The following is a 19,559-nucleotide window of genomic DNA, read 5'->3' as shown; positions in this document are numbered from 1 at the left end:
ATTCCATATTCAGTGTCCAAATATCTGTTCACTTGCTCCTTCACCTTAAGTGAATGCTTCACCTTAAATAAACAGTGTCCCCCATCATTTTCTTGAATAATAAAATAAGTGCATTTTTTATCTAATTAGCTGACTATAATCAGCCTACATTTTTCCCAAACTTGGCCCAACTGAAGCAGCAGGAGCACATAATTCTTCATCTTAACATTCAGGGCTCTGTCAAATGCTTAGTTCTGTGAATTTGTAAGTGGTAGTTTTGTTATTGTGCAAAAGAGAGAGAGGGAGAGAGGGAATTTTTAACAACATTTTAGACATGAATGACATGCTAAAGTGTATAATTCATTTTTAAATGATACCAGGTAATGTGCATGTATTTACAGATTAAAAAAAACCCCAAACAACCACATATTACAACAGTGCAAAAAAGATTGATCTAATACATAAAATAATTTTGGCCAACCTTTAAAACTTTTTTTGGAACCTCTGGCAGAAGTTCCTGCAGTTGATCAAAGCTTGCAAGAAACAACCTGTTCAATGAAGATTCTTTCTTTAACATAAACTGAGCAACCAGAGGGTTGATACATGGAAAAGTAAGTAGGCATTTCTCCGTCTGGAAATGGAAATTATTTTGTTAGATTGATATCTGACAAAATGTTTATCTCTTTTTTTTCTGTTTCTGCAAAATCACATTTTTATGAATAGGTCATACAGTGTATCATAGAAATAGAGCTTCCAAACTGTGAACTTTTACAGTCCAATTACAACTGCCTTTTTTTACCACAAAAGTAACAGAGTATCATTTCTAAAACAGAGTAAGTTCTGCATAACAGTTTGACAAAAAGCAAGCACAGTCTGAAGACATTTATTTTCTGAAGGATAAAACCAGAGAATCATGTAAACTTGACTTGAAAATGCATTACCAGATCTACCATTAATTCTCCATTTTAATGGGAATTAGCTACAGCAAGATAAACTGACAAAACTGGTTTTGTTTTATAAAAGTTATATCTGTAAGAGTAATGGAACAGGTGCCAAAAGCAGGAGTTGTCAGGGGGAGGGTGAATGTCACACACAGGGCAGCAAGCTGAGAGCAGTAGCCTGTTATGAATTTCAGCCTCCAGTTCCTGACTTTCACAAAGCTCTGTACTCAACAGATGACAGGATCAAATATCTTTAACGGAGACAAAATACAATGACTCCTCTCAGTTTTTTAACAGTATCCTTCATCTCTAAATTGGAAAACCTATAATCCAATATCCCACACTTGAAAGGCCATGCCAATATCTGCTTTATTATGCTTCTGAATTTTGCAAAAGCCAAGAACGACCTAAGCTTCACGAGAGTTCAAAGCTTTTACATAAAATGAACAAATCCATATGTTTAATTTGAAAACCTTACTATACAAGTTAAAGAAGATCACTGATGGGCCTGTTCCAGCATTTGCTGTAAATACACAATATCGTCTACTGTATGAGAAGTTAAATGAATGTCTACAATCTGGTATTAAAGCAAGGCAGGCAATGCCATTGATTTTGGTAATGGATCACCACTGATGAATTTGGCTTCCTGCCCAAGTTAGCCATTGTATGTTCATCTTTTACAGTTTGGGTAGTTTTTTAAACTTAGTGCTTAGAGCTGGAGAACTGTACAAATTGGCAGACGAATGTGGAAGATAAACTTCTCTACAGGTTGTGAAAGTCACGGAAAGTCCAGGTTGCATCTAATTGTGCTGGCAAGGATGACAGAAATATTATATATGTATATATATATACATATATATATATACACATATATACAAAATACATGTGTGTATAGATACATAATAATGGTTATTTTAATAATATATTTTAAGAGAACAACAAAAAAAAGCCTAGAATTTAATGAGTCTGAGAAACAGGAAGAAAACTGTAAATTCATGGGAAGATAAGCAAACCTCAGACGGCAAGACAGAAAGCCAGGATTTGTCCAGCCACTCATGAGGACTGATATTAGACGCTATCAAAATGTTGTCAGCAATCTGACGAATTACCAGTGCTGTCTCTTCAATCCCCGGCATAAGAACTACCTAAAGGTGATGCATAATACTTTTGGTTAAAACTTGTAATAAGGATTGAATTTGCTACAGAAGTTGAGGTGACAACTAAAGATGACCTGAACACAACAGCTGGTAACATGGAGTAATTAAACCTGATCCATGCCTATCACGCAGAGGAACTCCGACCTCTGACCACTAGCCTGGCTACAAATGACACTCCTTATTTATGCAAATCCTATGTAGGTGAAATTAACTTATCCTGTAGGTTTTTTATATGTGATCAATTTTCTGGGTTTGAGTTCCTAAAAGAACAAGCTATTCTGAGATGCCTGATACCATTTAAGAAGATATGTAACACTTTGAAGGTGTAATTTCCACACAAACTACACTGCTGTGTACATTGTGTGAAAAAAGCTTTGTCCTCTCTGTAACTTTCATTCAATCAGGTAAATTTTATATGAAATTTAGTATGCAAATAAGTGAAAAAGGGCCTAAAAAGGTATTACTTCATTCAAAAATATAAGTTATCAACATCAACTTTGTAAGCTGAATGAAACTCCTGCCCCATTTTTTAATGTTGATTATTCTATATACTACATTTTCTGATTTATTAAAAAAAAAAAGTTAATTTGTTTGGTCACATAAAAAAAGCAAACTAGAAAATGAGACTTTTTTTTCTTCTGTAACATAATACTGAACTGAAAATTCAAATTAAGATATAAGCAGGATTAATCTATATTCCAATAATTTATTAAAGGTACAATCGCATTGTTTTACTCTTAGCCATAAAAAGACCTTCAACGGCTATTTGAATCTCATTCAACTTGTATTGCAGTCAACAGTCTTTTCAGTGATTTTAGCAGCACTGAATTAAGATCCTCTCTCTTATTTTAGTAATTTTGAGCTATTTTATGTTTTTGATGTAGAATGAATACTTGTTTGAGCTCTCTAGAAATATCATATCAGTGAAGATTAAAACAGAAAAAAATTACCTTCACTTCAAACTCTTCTGACTTCTGTGTAAGCTCAATTAGAGTGGCATAAAGTAAGACAAGGTTAAGCAGAGTATCTCCCTTAAGACTGTACCTGTAAAAGAGTTTTACTGGACCATTAACATTTAATATGCACATGTAATAATTCCAAAACATTTGATACATGTCTTAATAAATGTCCATTTCATTTCCAAGATTTCAGAATACTAGTACAGTTGGAGCATTAATATTTGTGAGAGGAAAATTAGGATGCATTAAGGGACTCAGTGCTGAAGGATGGACTGTGAGGAAGAAAATGGAGTCAGCTCACAACAAGGCAAGTCCAGCCTAAAGCAAAAGGTCTGCATCAAGGTCGGAGACACTGGAGAGAAAACATACAGAGAGGAATGGTGATGCATGGGAAAATTAACACTTGCTTATAGAAAAAAAGAGATAATAAAGGAATGCTTATGAACTATATCAACAAAAGGTGTGCTTCCATAGCAAAAGGAGAACTATGGATGCATAGGAAGAACACTTGAAGAATGTTTCCCTGTTGCAAATGATACACAGTGATGCTAACACAGTCATTCATAACTATGCATTTGTAGGGGTTCATTTACTTCAAAGTTATAAAGAATAATTCCTCTGCTTCATATCCTTAGTCTCGTGAAATTTCTGGACCTCCTGATTTGGAATACACCTCGCATTAGTATTGCCTGTTATTTTATAACAACCATTTCTTTATCTCGTTTGTAAGACTAAAAATATCCTAACAAATAAAAAACATATTTGCTAACTTTTTTGAGGTCTCCAGTGATAACTACTACTTTTGTCATATCACTGAGTTTTTCAGTAGGACCATGGCAACACTGTAACTGAGTGAAAAGTCCAAAGCTCTCTAGAAGTATGAATTTACAATATTCGTATTGTTCTAAGAAGAAATGTTTTCCTACAGGGAAGTTCAAAGTGTATCAACTGGTTCAAGTAAGCAGCTTCCTTTAGCGATAAGTTTGTTTTAAAAATACCAGGATAACAAAAGAATTTCATAACTTACTCTAAACTCAATCTCTCTCTGGAATAGAAAACAATCCAACAGCATGTGTATTGGAGTGATAATGCCATCAGCCTCGATATTAAAGTGTCACAGGAATTCTCATAATTAAGTTCTTCCACACTCTACCATAGAATTAAAATGAAAAGTAAAAAGCAAATAAATACATTGCCATGGCTGTCCCAAGCTTGTAATGTGCATTGCTATCTTACGGAGAAGTTAGATGAAACATAAATACAGCTAAATAATGTAAGCATTAAGGACACATATGGGATTGGGAGAACTAGCTAGCATTCCCAACTTTTATTTTGTTTGACCCTTAAAAAGCTGATTCACTGCTTCATGGCCCTTCTTTCTTTCTGTAAAAAGGAAACACTGCCACTGACTTTTCTGTAAACTTTAATAATGCAAAATACTAATATAAACCTCTGAAGTACTTAACTTATACAAATCATCTTATACCTACACTAATTATATAAAGTACACCATCACTAATTTCAATAGCATGTATTGTGCTATTGTGTATATGTAGTCTGTGTTGTGCTTGCAATACTAATTGATTATTTTATTATTTATATGTCTTTCAGAAGCAGTTCTTCTACATGAAAAGCAATGTCTTCCTTTATACCAGAATTTAAGTACTATGCTATTGTTTAAACCATTATTTTTTTAACAGTAGGACGAATAACTCTCTAGACTAATTCAGATAACAATCTGAAATGGGAGGAATTAACATGCACACTGGTGAGAGATTATAGCCACAAATACATTTAACTGCTCATTACAAAATTTCTTTATACAACCCTATTGTCATGTATGCATTCTTTAACTCCATTTAATACAGTCAAATCACAGGTCAAAAGTTACACTTCTGTGAAGAAATGGAGAAAATTTCAAACTAGTCAAACTGGCAGAGACAGCCTTTTGGACTTAATGAATTTGGAAATAATTTGTGATGTGAAACAATGCATGAATTATATATGATTATGAGGAAGAAAAGATATGCTAGAAGCCTGCACATATAGCCTAGAAGTGACCCAACACATAACAAAAATTGCACACAGTAGTTTCATTTTGTACCTGCAAAAAGATAGCAGTACATTCATCTATTGTCAACACCACATATCGATCTATACTTCCAAAGAGCCTTAAGGAGTAACTACTGGTTCTTTCAAGAAAGGTAATGCTGTATCTGAAGAATTAAAATTATTTTATTAAAACTCAGTCAAGTGAAATAATATATTTTTCTTAAAGGAAATCAGTAACATATACCTCTTAATACAATTTTTTAACTTAGAGACTTAACAGTCTTTTCATACATTAATCTTTCTCAAATGGTCAGTTCACTTTAAGACACAAACAGTGTACATCAATGTAGCAGTGATTTAACGAAATGTTACTGGATTAATTCAATTAGGTTGCTAACTGCATCAAATATGACCATATACATACAGCCTTTGAGTTTACAAAAAAAAAAAGACATAATACAGAAACTCAGATAGATAAATCAAGATATGTACTTAGAAACTCCTTATTACTACATTTGTATATTTAATTTCTTTTCCTCCTTTCATGATGGTGCAACACAGAGAAAGCAAACTGACTGAAAACTCCCTGACTGCCATTGGTATGATCCTAAGTCACTTTTTCTGAGTGACTGAGAGCTGTCAGCAGCACAGCCTCCTGTTGTATTTCATTAGGAAACACAGGAGACCTGAACCTTAATCTACCAGCATTAAGTCGTCTATAAACTTATATGGACATTAATGAAAAAGCAAATTATTACTTTTTGTGAAACTATATTGCTCTTTGCCCACCTACTTAACTACTCCATCAGTACTACAAAGAGTAAAAGTATCAAAAAGCATTCCTAGCTATTTAGCTTATGGCCAGGCTGAATGGAGAATACGAACAAGTCAGAGTTTAAAAGCATGTCAGATCATATGTTCAAATTTTAAATGTCAAAGATATATATATATATTTTTTCCCCTACTGAACTGTAATTAGACACAGTTCAAAAATGACTCCACAGTTGACTCATGGATACAGCAAAGATCAAAACTGGCATGTCTCTGCAACAATGTGGTGAAATCAACCACCCGTATCTCTGTCACTATGTTTAAGAGATACTGCTGCTCTGGTCCCTTTTTCTTTCTTTCTTTTTTTTTTTCTTTCCCCTCACATGATAAAAGGTACCTTTATCAGGTATTTATAACTGTGAAAGCAAAATTCAAGAAAATTATGTCAAAGTAAATAATGCAGAAGCACAATGATTGACAACCATGACAATTTTTGTACAGGTTATAGAGTATTGAAAATTAAGTGAATATTAGATCTGAATTTTAGGAATAAATTAGCCTTGTTTTGAACTTAGCCTCTCCCAAAGGCTGTGAAGCATCAGAAAATGAGATGTTTTATTTTTGTCCATTTTGCTTTTTTAGCACAGATCCAGTAGTTAAAAAGCAAAAAAAATTCAACAGCAATTTTTATGAAGAATTAAATATAAAGTCTTCCAAGTACCAAGAAGCACCAAAGTAAAATGTTTTAGATAATATTACGATTTTCAGGGAAAAGTAGGAAATTAAAAGAGTTGCTTTTATTAAAAGTACCAGTTCATTATAAAAATAAACAAATTAAACAATTTCATTCTGGTTGACATCTGTGTGAATCTCCAAAATTAAACTATCAGCTTTAGCAGAAAAGCTATCTTCTTACATCTTAAAATGCTAATAGTGTAATTGCAGAAATGTATCTGATAGCCAAGTAGATGGCTAATGCATGATACAGTGGGACAAGATACATGTCCTGGAAATTGAAAAATAAATAGCCAATATGATTAAATAGGTGATTTTCACTCACTTGGATTCAAAAAGTTGAAGAATATCTGGCATATTGAGAAGCCCTTCAGTTGTCAGAAATACATATGGAATCTGTACTTCCAGAAGAAAAGAATCACTGTGATTCCCTAAAACATTTTGTATAAGTAAGATAATAGTTTCCTGAGCAAAAAACTAAAGATACATCTAGATATTTAAATAGACATAACTTTTAAAACAAACAAAGTGATTCCATCATAGGTTTTTTCCCCCCACCCAAATTAAACTCTTCTGAATCTCTTTGAAATTAGGCTTTCATCCAGATTTCTTTAGAACTAGAGCATTCCCTTAGGACGAGGAAGGGTGGACACAGCTTGTAGTAACTGTAAACAACTTATGAACTTGGCACAACTGCCTTATAAACCATTATGTACTACTACATCTTGGCCAAAACTAGGCTTACACTTGAATAAAAACACCTTCCTATCTTGCTGCATAGATAAACCAGCTCTGTTTGCTTAGCATTTGCCTCCATAAGTTATTACTCATTCTCTTCCACAGGCACATCAATGTAGCATTTCAGGGAACAGAAAATGTTTTCTTTCATATGCCAGCCTAACTGTTGGTTACAATTCTGGAGAGCACTTACCCATTTGTATTGTTTCAGGGAAGGTAGTTTTAAAAGTCATGTAAGCAACATTCAGATTTTTGCACAGATTTTTCCAGCAAGACTCTTCAGAATAATCATATTCCATTACTAATGAGAAGTGTGACCAAGGGAAGTCAGCTCCAATTTGCTGATTATGTACAATAATGCAGGAATATCTACTAAGGCTTAAAAAATCCAACAAAATGTTAATAAAGTTAAGTTCAGGAAGAATTACCCTGAGAAGAAAATAAACTAAATTTTACTTTGATAAATTATGACTGTTTAAAGTGAAGTATATTTTTTACAAAAAAAAATTTACCCTTCCCTTACCTAAAACTCTAATTTCTTTAAAAATCAATTAAAAAATTAAAAGCTGTAGTTCTCCCATTCTAATAATCTTCTTGAACTACTCATATTTTCCCATAATGTCATAATTTTTCAATTTTACCCTTATGCACCTTTAGCACCTTTTTCTAAAACATGCAAAAAATTATATTTCTCTGATCAAGTTTCTCTAAAACATGCAAGACAAGATAAAAGGTTAAAAATACGCCATATTTAGTTCTCTAAAAGTACCTTTGAGTCTCTCTAAGCATTTTGCTAGAGTGTGGACAAAGTAAAAATGAAGGTGTAGGTCTATACTCTGTAAACTCTACTCCAGACTGGAAAGTCCCACGAAATGAACAAAGGTAACTTAAGTTTCACTGACCTTAGTCTTGACTAGAGAGTCTGTTCTCAAAAATCAAGAATTTAACTTACTTGCTTATGATATCTTTACAAGCTAAAAGAGTTCCTTTTTTCTCAGAATTCAAATCCACAGCTTTTAAACCTGCTTAAAAAGAATGAAACCCTTGATGAAATAAATGAGCCTCTGTGAGTATGAATCAATGCACAGCAGTAAGCAGCAAATGTGGAACAACATAGGTTATTGAAATTTTACGTGTTACATTGTCTTTTGTGATGAAGCTCCATACAATTTCAGTTTGTATTGTACTGTTGGGTATAATGATTTGAAAACTTCTGTCTTGAACCCAAGGAAGAAGTAATGAAAAAAGGTTTCACGTCTCACAAACTCACAACTCTACTACCTTAAAATGAAAAATTAAATGCTAATGCAAAAGGAAGTACCTTTGCCCCTTTATAAGTTAAATTTCTTTACACCTTCTATACATTTGAAATTTTACAAGTATAACTGGAAGATGTATCTAAGAAGGAATTTTGGTATAACACAAGTGTCTCTCTTCAGAAATGTAGTTAGCTGGATTGATCTGGGTTTGCAATCAAGCCTTAAGATCTTAAAACAAATAAAACACTTTCCATTAAATATTATTCTTAGTAAAAGCATTGTGAACATGCCTCCTCCCTTTCAAAACATTCTAAAAGACAGGCTTTCTTCTTTTAAAAGCACAGGAAATTTAACTTTATTTTTAAAGGCAAAAGAACAGTTACAGTACATGACACTTGATAAGGTTCCTGCAAGAAGGATTTATGAAAATGAATTTTAAAAAATAATATGAAAGAAATCTGTGGCTTGCTCTAAACATAAGTACAGGCTCAAATAACAATTTTTCTGAAACACATTTGGTTTACCAGCTGAATTTGTGACATTGAACAAGCTTGTGCAGAAATTACTCACAGGTAAAATGTCAAACAGATGAAAGCATTGCTTGTATCAGTGGGGAGATGTGATATTGGAAACAGTATTTTTTTACCTTGAGTTCAACAGATCACTAGAGCTTATGCTGACATATTTAACAAATTAGCAAACCAGATGAGCGAAATAAGGAAAAGTATGGTCTATCACTAACTACTCATTCAAGGTTTTATGCTAGGGAGTTTAGTTAGGACTTCTAAATTCTAATTGCTCTTAAATAACTTGCAAGGAAGAAAGCTTGTGACCAATCAGCTAAAAACAATGAAACAATCTGATCAGGACAACAGATGCAAATGTAATTAGACAATGGGCTGTCCACAGCTCTTTTGTGTTCTGTTAAAGAAATTTTTGACTTGACAGGTGATCTAACATTCTGTTGCAAAAGAAAACATTATATCAGAACCTTTAATGAGGAGAAAATAAAACTAAAAGACAGAAAAAATGGCTGATGGAAGAGTTAGGAAACATTAAACAGTGAGAAAAATACATAGAAAGGTTTCTGATGAGGAGAAAAGGGAGAAACACCTTCACGAAGCATTCAAACAGGAATGCAGCAAACCACAGAATAACAGCCATTTTTTCTTTTAAAAATACATATTAAAATAATTATTTACCATCTACTCTAGATAACGGGTGAATGAGGGCTGCTTTTTCTCTTTCCGAGTCCATTCTTATAATGATTAGTATCTGTAAGAAGACAAGTAGAAGAAACTCCAGTAATAATAAAAAAATTCTTCTTTCAGCCTGCATACATCTTTCTTTCTCCTTTGCACAGAAAGCACGAGACTGATTAAACAGGTGGCAAAAATAGAAACCTTGGAGCTTTCCAGAATGACAATCATAGAATATCTTAAGTTGGAAGGGACTCGTAAGGATCATTGAGTCCAAATCCCTGCTCCCCAAAGGACTACCTAAAACAAAGCCATATGACTAAAAGCATTGTCCAAATGCTTCTTGAACTTGGAGAGGCTTGGTGCTCTGACCACTTCCCTAGGAGTCTGTTACAGGGGAGACCACTCTCCCAGTGAAGAACCTTTTACCTAATGTCCAATTTGAACTTCCTCTGAAGCAGCTTCATTCCAGTTCCTCATGTCCTATTGCTGGTCATGAGAGGGAGGAGATCAGCACCTCCTCCTCCACTGCCCCCCTTGAAGAAGGTGTAGGCTGTGATGGGGTCACCCCTCAGCCTTTTCTTACCCAGGCTGAATGAGCCAAGTGACCTCAGCTGCTCCTTCTAAGCCTTGCCCTTGAGGCCTTTCACTGTCTTGGTCATCCTCCTCTGGACACACAAAACACACAAGTTTGATGTCCTCCTTATATTGTGGTGCCCAAAATTGCCACAATATTCAAGGCGAGGCCGCCCCAGCGCAGAGCAGAGCGGGACAATCCCCTCCCTCAACCAGCTGGTGATGCTTTGCCTGATGCCCCCTCAGACATGGTTGGCCCTTCTGGCTGCCAGGGCACTGCTGACTCAGATTCAACTTGCCATAGACTTGGATGCCTGGGTCTCTTTTCATAGGGCTGCATTCCAGCCTCTCCTCTACCACTTTGTATGTATAACCAGCACTGCCCCATTCCTGGTGGAGAATCTGGCACTTGTTGTTATATTTCATACAACTGATGATTGTCTAGCTCTCTAGTCTATCCTGATTTTTCTGTAAAGCCTATCTGCCATCAAGGGAGTCCACAGCTCCCCCTAATTTCATATCATTGGTAAACTCAATTCATGTACTTTTGATTCCTGCATCTAGACCATTTATTAACATATTTAAGAGCACTAGTCCTAAAACTGAGACCTGAGGAACGCCACTGGCCACTGGCCTTCAAATAAAAGGTTATATATAATTTTCAGTAACTGATGTGACACAATATACTTACCAGGGAAACAAAACCACCTGCAGTGAAATGAAGTCCTGGCAATGTTAAAATTCATATGCATGTTATCTCAGGCATACAACAAGGGGAGATTTGATCCAACAGAAACCTGTAGTACTCCTGACAGAGGTCTTAAAATTTATATTACCCTAATTTAACAGATTGTATGAGTTGGAAAGGTAATTTCCAACTTTTTTTCCCCATAAACCAGCTCTTGTTAAAAGATGGTATTATAAATATTCACACTGTCTGGAACAGCTTTGTTTGCTTAGAGAAATTGGTTACATTGTTAACCTTAACACTGTGTTTCTCTCCATAACTTTTCATCCAATTTAACATTTCACACTGAAGAGCTGTTATTTTGGGATTTGTTTCATGCTTTTTCTGGCTGCTGTACTGTACGATCTTCAACTGCCTCCAGATGTTATTCAAACAGGATTCTAAGATGTTTTTATAGATATCCTTTGCCTTGGACAAATAACCTGCCAGTAAAGCAACAAAAGAAGCAATTGCAGCAACAAAAGATAATTGTCAAGCATTGTGTTTAATCTGCACATCAATTTAAAATCTATATGAAGGGTATCTGGCACAAAAGCAGATGAAAATTCAATGGCTTGCCAAAATGGAAGGATAATATTACCAGTAAGCAGGTATGTAAATGGATTTTGTAAAACTGCCATACTTTCTCTAGTATCCATAGACCATACGACTTCAGCTAGAATTATTCAATATGACATTCTATGGCTGCAGAAACAGGCAGCAGCACTGTTATATTTAACTAATCTATACAAATAACAACAGTATTTCTGCCATCACTGTCCAAAGCTTCACTTGTCCTGTGTGTTTACCGCTCTTCAAACTATCACAACTAGTTTTCAACTCTGAATTGTGTCTTCTGTGTACAACTGGTGAACAGTGATGGGGTTATTTGAAAATGCATACATCTGAGATAACTGTGTGATGAACAGCACAGCACAGCACAACAACACAAGAAGACCTGTAATGAAGACTACAGGGCCTACTCAGAACCAGGCTCCATTTTTCTAAGTTTTTTCCCAGATCTTTTTTACTTGTACAGTTTCCTGCGTCAGCTGTTGCTGGGGTTTGGAAACACAGGTGCTTTATAATTCTGAAATATCATCTAGGAGTGCTTCTGCTACAATAAACAGTGGAGGAGGAACTGCTCATTTGTTTTCCTTCCACCCTCTTACGTTGTTTATAGTAATTGTAGAAAATAACTTTACTTGGGATTTTATTTATTTACTTATTCTGTTTTTTCTTCCCACTCTTCTATTGCTAGAAATATTTAAGGAAATGCAAAATAATTTATTTTCCCTACAATTTCACTTATGGCAAATGTTTTCCATTTTACATCAATTTTAAGGAAATACTGTCCCTTAAGGAATTCAGACCGACTGAAGTTAGATGTTCTGAACCACCTTTACTGCTATAAAGATAGAGGGAGCCTGACTTTCCTAAAGGCATTCATAAATGCTGACTTCAGCTCTTTATTGATCTATTTTGATAGAGGTATCTGATAATTCACACTGCACAACTATGACAATTTGATAAGCTCAGCATTATCATTTCAGGCATTAAACTGGGTTACAATGGATTTTCATATTCCAAATCTGAATAGCATAGGACCAGAAAAGCTCAGAAAAAAGCTGTATAAGTTAAGTTATAACTTCAAACTTCATGCCTTATGATACATTAGATAATATTTCAGATTTTGCTTAAAATGCCCTCATATTTGAGTACCTAATTTCCAAAGAGCCTAAGAATATTTTTAGGTGGAAAGTGCTCCAAACTCACAGAAGACAGATTGTAAATAAAAAGGGACCTGCCATTTTTGCATATTTCTCAGTTTCACACAGTGATTACAATGAGGATTTGTCATTCTGAGATACAACACATAATATATGCGAAAATTCATAAGAATGTTTCTTCGACAAATTAATGGAACAACATAAGCAGAGGTATATTAGTCATGAACAGAGCGTACACAGTGATGGCAAGGAATCACAGCTACAAACATGAAGGACAGACTGCAGAACACACACAAAGCTTTGGGTTTCTGGGTATCATTATTTACTATCGAAAACAAACCTAGTGCTGTGTCGAAGCCGCATGACAATAGCAGATCTCGAACTGTCACCAGCAGATGTACCAGAGCAGCATGTCTGAACAGCATGATCTCCTTCTCATCTATTTTACCTTTACAAACAGAAGACTGAGGTGTGGTTGTGGTCTGTGTAAAATTTCAGAAATCTCACTGTACACACATAATCAATTTAAAAAATCCGGGTATCTCAGAATTTTCATTAAACACACTTAAACACAGACAACCTTCAAAGCTCAGATCTGGTGAACTTGGCAAACAGCTTTTGACATAACACCTCCCATGCCATCTGACCCAGAGCAAGCAGCACACAGGGAAGTGTTTTTGAGAGGTGTGTAGGGACAGATGATCCTTGCTGGAGTAGGGGATAACAGTACCCTTGGGAGTGCTGTTAAAACCACACTGCTCACTGATTTTAGTGAGGGAATCTAAATATACATGGGTACTGATACATTTCCCATCTTTTGGTCCATGATACAAACCCAGCTGTTCACATTACTATTTCCTCATCCAACTAGTCAAATCACTAAATTTTTCAACAGCACTGTAACTCCATCTACCCTGTTTCCCAAACGTTTCAGAACTCTTTCCAAGAAACCAAATCAGTATGGACTTTTTTTCCTTGTCATTTCTAACATGGGCATAGCATTTTGCATCATGCAGGTGGGATGAAATATAGCTACTAAAAGAAAAGAAACAACAAAAACACACGACAACTTTCAATTTTAAAATCTAGTATGAAAAAATATTAAGTGTTTTTTGCTGTAGAGGCAACATTTCTGAAGCATATGTAAAATATTTTAAAATTAAATTCAATTAGAATACTTTTTTTGTATTGCAATATTGAGGTTAATAAATGCAATGTTGAACAACTAGGAGACATTATTTTGGAACTAAAAGAGGAAATCAATTACTGTAAGTCTATAAGACAAACTGTTAATAGTTTTATCATTAATTTATCAAGCATTTTGAACCTTGGGTCACCAATTATATCTGTTTTAAAGAAGAAAAAAACCCCCAGAGATGCTTTTTAAAAGACATACCTTGTTCAAAATTATCGCACACTACTTTCTCTTGCTGTTTTAAGAAAAACCTTGTATGATCAAACTTAACACTGTCAAAGCTCCAATTTACAGAAGCAAGTACACCCAGATGCGTCAAATCTTTTAGCACAGGAATGGCTGCTTCTTCCAAGAGGCAGTATGCCTGGCACTGGCTTTCTGCATAGCACAATAAACAAAACAAGATAGCAAAGTTTGGTTTCATAAACTATCATTGGACAAGAATAGTCCAAAGACCCAGAAAACACTAACAACACTTCTTCATGAAAGCTGCAACATTAATGGAAGAAGAGTTGCTCCCCATGGAACTTCCTGAGTGGTAGAACCAAGCCGATCTTCACGACAGGCATCCATGCTGTTCCGTGCATTTCATAAAGTGACCAAACTCCATGATGAAAAGTTAGGACTTTTTACTCCTGAGACTCGCACTGAAATTGTACTGCTATTCCATTGTTCTACAGCCTGCTTTTACATTGTAGTCATTTTCAAAATGATAATTTTTGTTTTGACTGCAGAAAAGCCTAATTTTTTTCCTCTGGTTGCATTAAAGGAGTCTTGCTTCAAAATTTATTAGAAAAACATAATTAAAAAAATAAGCTTATAGCTATGATTCCCATCTCAGATGGAAACAGATGAAAATGCTGCTGTACTCTTTCACTGGTTCTGTGAAAGACATTCCCACTAAGCACATGCTTGGAATAAATGCATTTTCATGGGAAACCAAACTAATCTGTACCAGGTCCACAAACTCCTAGCACCGTGTATGCTTGATTTGAGGCTCTAAAATAGCTTGGATAAATATTTTCTGGGTTATTCTCTATCATTTCTACTGCATGAGAAAATTGTTGTCAGTGCGTGTTTTTTGATACAATTCCTTGTACAACAGCCAGAGTTCACAGAGTAAGGCTCAGTCATGTGTTAATCCACAGTACATTTCTACTGTGTTCAAGACACTTCCTATCAAAACAACTACTGATCCCTTCCATCCCCAGTTCTCATTTACTCTGTCAGAGGAAAAAGTAAAGAATAATAATTGAAGGGTATTGATTGGTATGAAGAGATTGTATATCTGCTAATTTAGATCAGACATAACCCAAAGTCTGAGTTACTCTTTTTACTTTGCATGTGATTGGCTTTATATTAAGATGGAATTCTAGAGCCTGCTCTCACACCTGTGTCAAAACAAATATCCATTTACTTGCAATGTTTCCAGTCACAAGGAGTAGAGACTAGGCCTAATAATTTATGCATTTTTTTGAGCAGTACTATTTAATATAAAATTATATTGCAAAGCTGTATAGATCTATAGAATTGTTAGGATTGTCAAGTTCAACTGTTAACTCAGCACCACCATGTTCACCACTAAACCACATGCCCAAGTGCCACAGCCACACTTTATTTGAACACTTGCAGGAATGGTGATTCCACCATTTCCCTGGGCAGGCAGTTCCAATACCTAACCATCCTTTCAACGAAGAAATTTTCCCAAGATCCAATCTAAAGCTACTCTGGCACAGCTTAAGGCCACTTCCTCTGGTCCTGTCACTTGTTACCTGGAAGTCTGACGCCTACCTTCATATGGGAAAAAAAAGCATATCCAAAAATAGTATACCTGATGCTTGAATATTGACTGTGATACCATCTTCATTCTCTTGGGTTTTTCCCTCTATTTTTACAATCTCACAAACAGAGTCATCCTCTTTGTGAACATGCGTATGCTGTTCTTCATGTTGTAGCACTGAATTATTAAACCACAAGTGAATATTTAGACACAAATATCACAAACCCAGCTCAATGAATAAGAAAACTGTTCAATAAATGACTCTACATGCAAAAATATTTTCAATTTAAATAGTTTCTGTGACATATACATTTTCTCCTCATGAATTCTTTACTGTTTTCATGGGCTTACACAGTATGGGAAAAACATCAAGACACAAAAGGAGATTAGGCCCTGTCTGCCTTCACAGCCCAAGAAGTCAGGCATTATCAAAGAAATAGAGCTGGGAAAATTAAGGTGCTGGTCCTACAGCTCTATAATACTGATTCTGATTCATAAGAAAGATCATATGCCTCTATACGGGGAAAAAACACACGAGAGGAAAGACACTGCTGACCATAAGGAGCTCAAATTATGAAAAATACCTCAGTCAGTGAGACTAGAAAAGATTAGATACTGTAAGCCATCCAGAAGAAACATGGAAGATGCAAATAGTAAAAAAAAAAAAAGAAAAAGGAAAACAATTTTCTACCATCTTCTAGCTATCTTTTGCAACTTGCTAGTATTTCTAAGTGGCTGTTCCCTCTTTCTGATAAATACTGATGCATGAGCTACAACTTCTGCCCACAAAGCTCCTTCTGACAGTTCTATATCTTTATTTCTGAGAGGAGTTCTTATTGAATAGTTCTCTCCTAAATATTACTGATTTTTTTCTATTTATGAATGTCAGTTTTCTCAGAAAACAAACTGATCATACAGAAACAGAAGGAAAAGAAAAAATGAATTTTTATTCTAGGTAACTTAAAAAAACCTTTCTGATTTTGAAAAGCTATAGGGGGTTCCAAACTGAGTCACTGAACTGTTTCTACTACCTCCCTCCTCTATATTTTCTAAAGTAAATATTAAACACAATGATATCTTTAAAAAATAAGCCAAGTAACAAAGAGCCCTACATGAAGTGCTGGCATTTCTACTTTTCAGTCAGATTTAGACTGACCCATAATAAAAGCTTTTCATTATTACAAAAGTATGCGATAATTTATGTAATTTCTACATCCATGTGGTAAGACCCACACATTTTAATGGATTCTCTATATAGCAGAAATAACTGCCACACTGGGGTCTTGCCTGTACATATTCTAGTCTGCATTTAGTCTACTTAAACCTCCACAAGCCTGTTCCTGAATGTAACATAGCTTATCTGTCAGTACATTTGGATTCCTTTTTAAGCGATGCAGTTCTGGTCATAGTTCACTAGATGGTAGCATAAAACTTCAGTTCAGGTACTTTGGTCTCCTGCTTGTAAAATTTGGCTTGTTGTTTTCTGAGGCCATGAAATGTTTTATGCATCTCTACCAATGTCAGTAACAGGTGAATTTTTACCAAGAAATAATTTTCTCCACAAGATTACATAAGCTTTCAATTAAATAAATATCCCAACTCTATTCTAGAGGAATTATTGCTGAAAGCTTTTATGTAACAAATTTTTTTTTTTTTAATGCTGGGACATGTAACTAAAACACAGATAAAAGTTCTTGTTAAAATTCTGCCATACAAGTCCAAAAAACCTTGAGAAATATTCTTTTCAAAAGATAATTTTATCCTGAAAACTGAATCTGGAAATATGTCTCTGCTGACTGCTATTTCATGGCACAGACATTTCTTTTTAAAAACAAATAAAGAAATTCTCCCACTTCTTTTCTTTCTCTGTTGTTTTGCATTTCTGCAATGCTGAACACATAGCCTGAGATTCTTTCCTAAGCATTGTCATCAACAAGAACAGGGCTACCAACAACTTTCTGTTTTTCCTAAAACCTGTTCTGCTTCATTGTTTGATGAGGTTTGCACCAAGGTAACTGGCTCAAATGAACAACTCTTGTTCATTGTCTAGGTTATGTTGGTTCTATAGAAGTAAGAGTACTGATTTACTATTTGGTAACTACAATGAATTTGATAACTATTTCTTCTCCAGAGAGGTTTGGAGATCTGATTCAGAATATATGGACAGAGGAGATCATCTGAAGTACCAGTTAAGAGTTACTTCATCAGAACTGGAATAAACTCATATGTTTATTTTATGTAATACCACTTCCACCACCAAAAAACCAACCCAGTCCAAAACCAAAACACCACCCCAGCTAAGCCAACCAACCAAAATCCCCTAAGATATCTAAAGGAAAAAACCCAACAGGTAAGACACTTAGAGGAAAAATCAGCTTCAACTAACACCAGAAAAATGTCACCATTTACTTCAAAGGATACATCTACTAGGATGAACTCGCAACTATTGTAAGTGGTAAAACAGCAAAGAATTAAATCTGGAAAAAATGGCAGCATAAACTGGTTCACATACCTTTTTCAAGTCTATCTACATAATTTTTTTCCTCTCTTTGTCTGAGTGTATGTTTGGATCTCATCATGATAAAGTTGTTCAGATCAGAATCATCGTTGTCCCATTTTGTAGCAAGTGCAAATGATGCAGGCTTTTCACTACAGGATGAGCTGTGTACTTTAGATGATACACCTTTACAGCTGACTGATTCAGATGGTTTGGGAGTTTTCTTTTCTTGGTTTAAGAAACAAATTTCCTCTTCTACCTTAATCTTCCTGTTGTTTCCTCCAGTAAGCTCTCCCCCAGATGTATTTGTGCTGTGAACTTCAGCAGATGACACAGCACTCATAGGCAGGGCAAAATACTGCCTTTGAGTCTGCAGTGACAAGTCAGGATTTACTACTTTGTCCATTTGATGTCTTTCAGCAGAAAGCAGCTCTTGGCTTATCACAGAATTTTCTTCAAGCCATTCTGAAAAATAAAATTTAATTTATTCACTGCAATATAGACCTTTTTCTTTTCTCTCTTCTGGCTGGAGTTAATGACTTTGGATGGTTTATAGAAAAAGCATTTTTTTAAATTTCTTCTTTCTGTCTTCTCAGATCATTTAAATCCACTTTTAGAAAACTTGCACTGACTAGTCCAAAGCAAAAATGCACAATATTGAGACACAGAAGGCCATGCTATTGTTTGAAGAAGTTTTCACCATGGTGTTTACTGATGTTAGAGTTCTAGGAAGTGGAATGCAGTACCTTTCATGAGGAAGAAAAGTTACCGGATTTTTTTTTTTTAGAGGGGAAAAAAGAAGTAATGAATGCAATCTGCTCCCTCTGAAGATATGCTTCAGTAGAACTGCAATTTTTTGCATTATGGGTGTACATTCATCTCAAACACAGTAGCTAAACACTTAAAAATATGCAAAAAGCAGTTCCTTGGAACTGTTCTTTCAGGAGCTCTGTCTATTTGTTTCACAGTATATCATGTTACTGTCAATCCTTGGAATGCTACAACCACAACTGATGCCTTGCAGTCCAGCCATAGCTATATAACAAAATCCAAATAAGGTTTTGCATTTTTCGTTGCTGATTGATTATAAGTATGCAAAATGGCCCATGAGAAGTTCTGAAGTTATGAAGTGTTCAAATTTGAAACCACTGTCAGCATAAAAAAACCTCTGTAGCATCACAAAATAAATAGTTTTCATTGTAACACACGCTGGCTTCAGCAGACAGGACAATGTGAGTATCAGCTTTATTAAAATATTCCAATG

The 19,559-nt window shown here is 35.1% G+C and overlaps 1 protein-coding gene across 10 annotated transcripts in view; it reads right to left on the bottom strand.

Annotated features, from left to right (window-relative positions):
• Nucleotides 1–19,559, bottom strand: part of SHOC1 (shortage in chiasmata 1) — a 49,118-nt gene that overhangs the window by 4,155 nt on the left and 25,404 nt on the right. For 4 of the 10 annotated variants that reach the window (XM_032676286.1, XM_032676288.1, XM_032676292.1 and 1 more), the window contains 14 exons: nucleotides 18,311–18,760; nucleotides 15,850–15,975; nucleotides 14,220–14,396; nucleotides 13,164–13,271; nucleotides 11,349–11,536; nucleotides 9,794–9,866; nucleotides 8,285–8,357; nucleotides 7,526–7,710; nucleotides 6,920–7,025; nucleotides 5,141–5,252; nucleotides 4,064–4,185; nucleotides 3,028–3,121; nucleotides 1,934–2,065; nucleotides 461–610 (listed from right to left, as the gene is read on the bottom strand). In XM_032676286.1, the coding sequence (XP_032532177.1) occupies nucleotides 461–610; nucleotides 1,934–2,065; nucleotides 3,028–3,121; nucleotides 4,064–4,185; nucleotides 5,141–5,252; nucleotides 6,920–7,025; nucleotides 7,526–7,710; nucleotides 8,285–8,357; nucleotides 9,794–9,866; nucleotides 11,349–11,536; nucleotides 13,164–13,271; nucleotides 14,220–14,396; nucleotides 15,850–15,975; nucleotides 18,311–18,760 (2,096 nt within the window). The remainder of the gene's footprint in view (nucleotides 1–460; nucleotides 611–1,933; nucleotides 2,066–3,027; nucleotides 3,122–4,063; nucleotides 4,186–5,140; nucleotides 5,253–6,919; nucleotides 7,026–7,525; nucleotides 7,711–8,284; nucleotides 8,358–9,793; nucleotides 9,867–11,348; nucleotides 11,537–13,163; nucleotides 13,272–14,219; nucleotides 14,397–15,849; nucleotides 15,976–18,310; nucleotides 18,761–19,559) is intronic. The other 6 variants (XM_032676287.1, XM_032676289.1, XM_032676290.1 and 3 more) reach the window with 5 other exon arrangements.

Source organism: Chiroxiphia lanceolata, chromosome Z, assembly GCF_009829145.1.
Source record: "Chiroxiphia lanceolata isolate bChiLan1 chromosome Z, bChiLan1.pri, whole genome shotgun sequence".
In the NCBI taxonomy this organism is placed as follows: Eukaryota; Metazoa; Chordata; class Aves; order Passeriformes; family Pipridae; genus Chiroxiphia; species Chiroxiphia lanceolata.
This window is presented reverse-complemented; position numbering and strand designations above follow the sequence as displayed.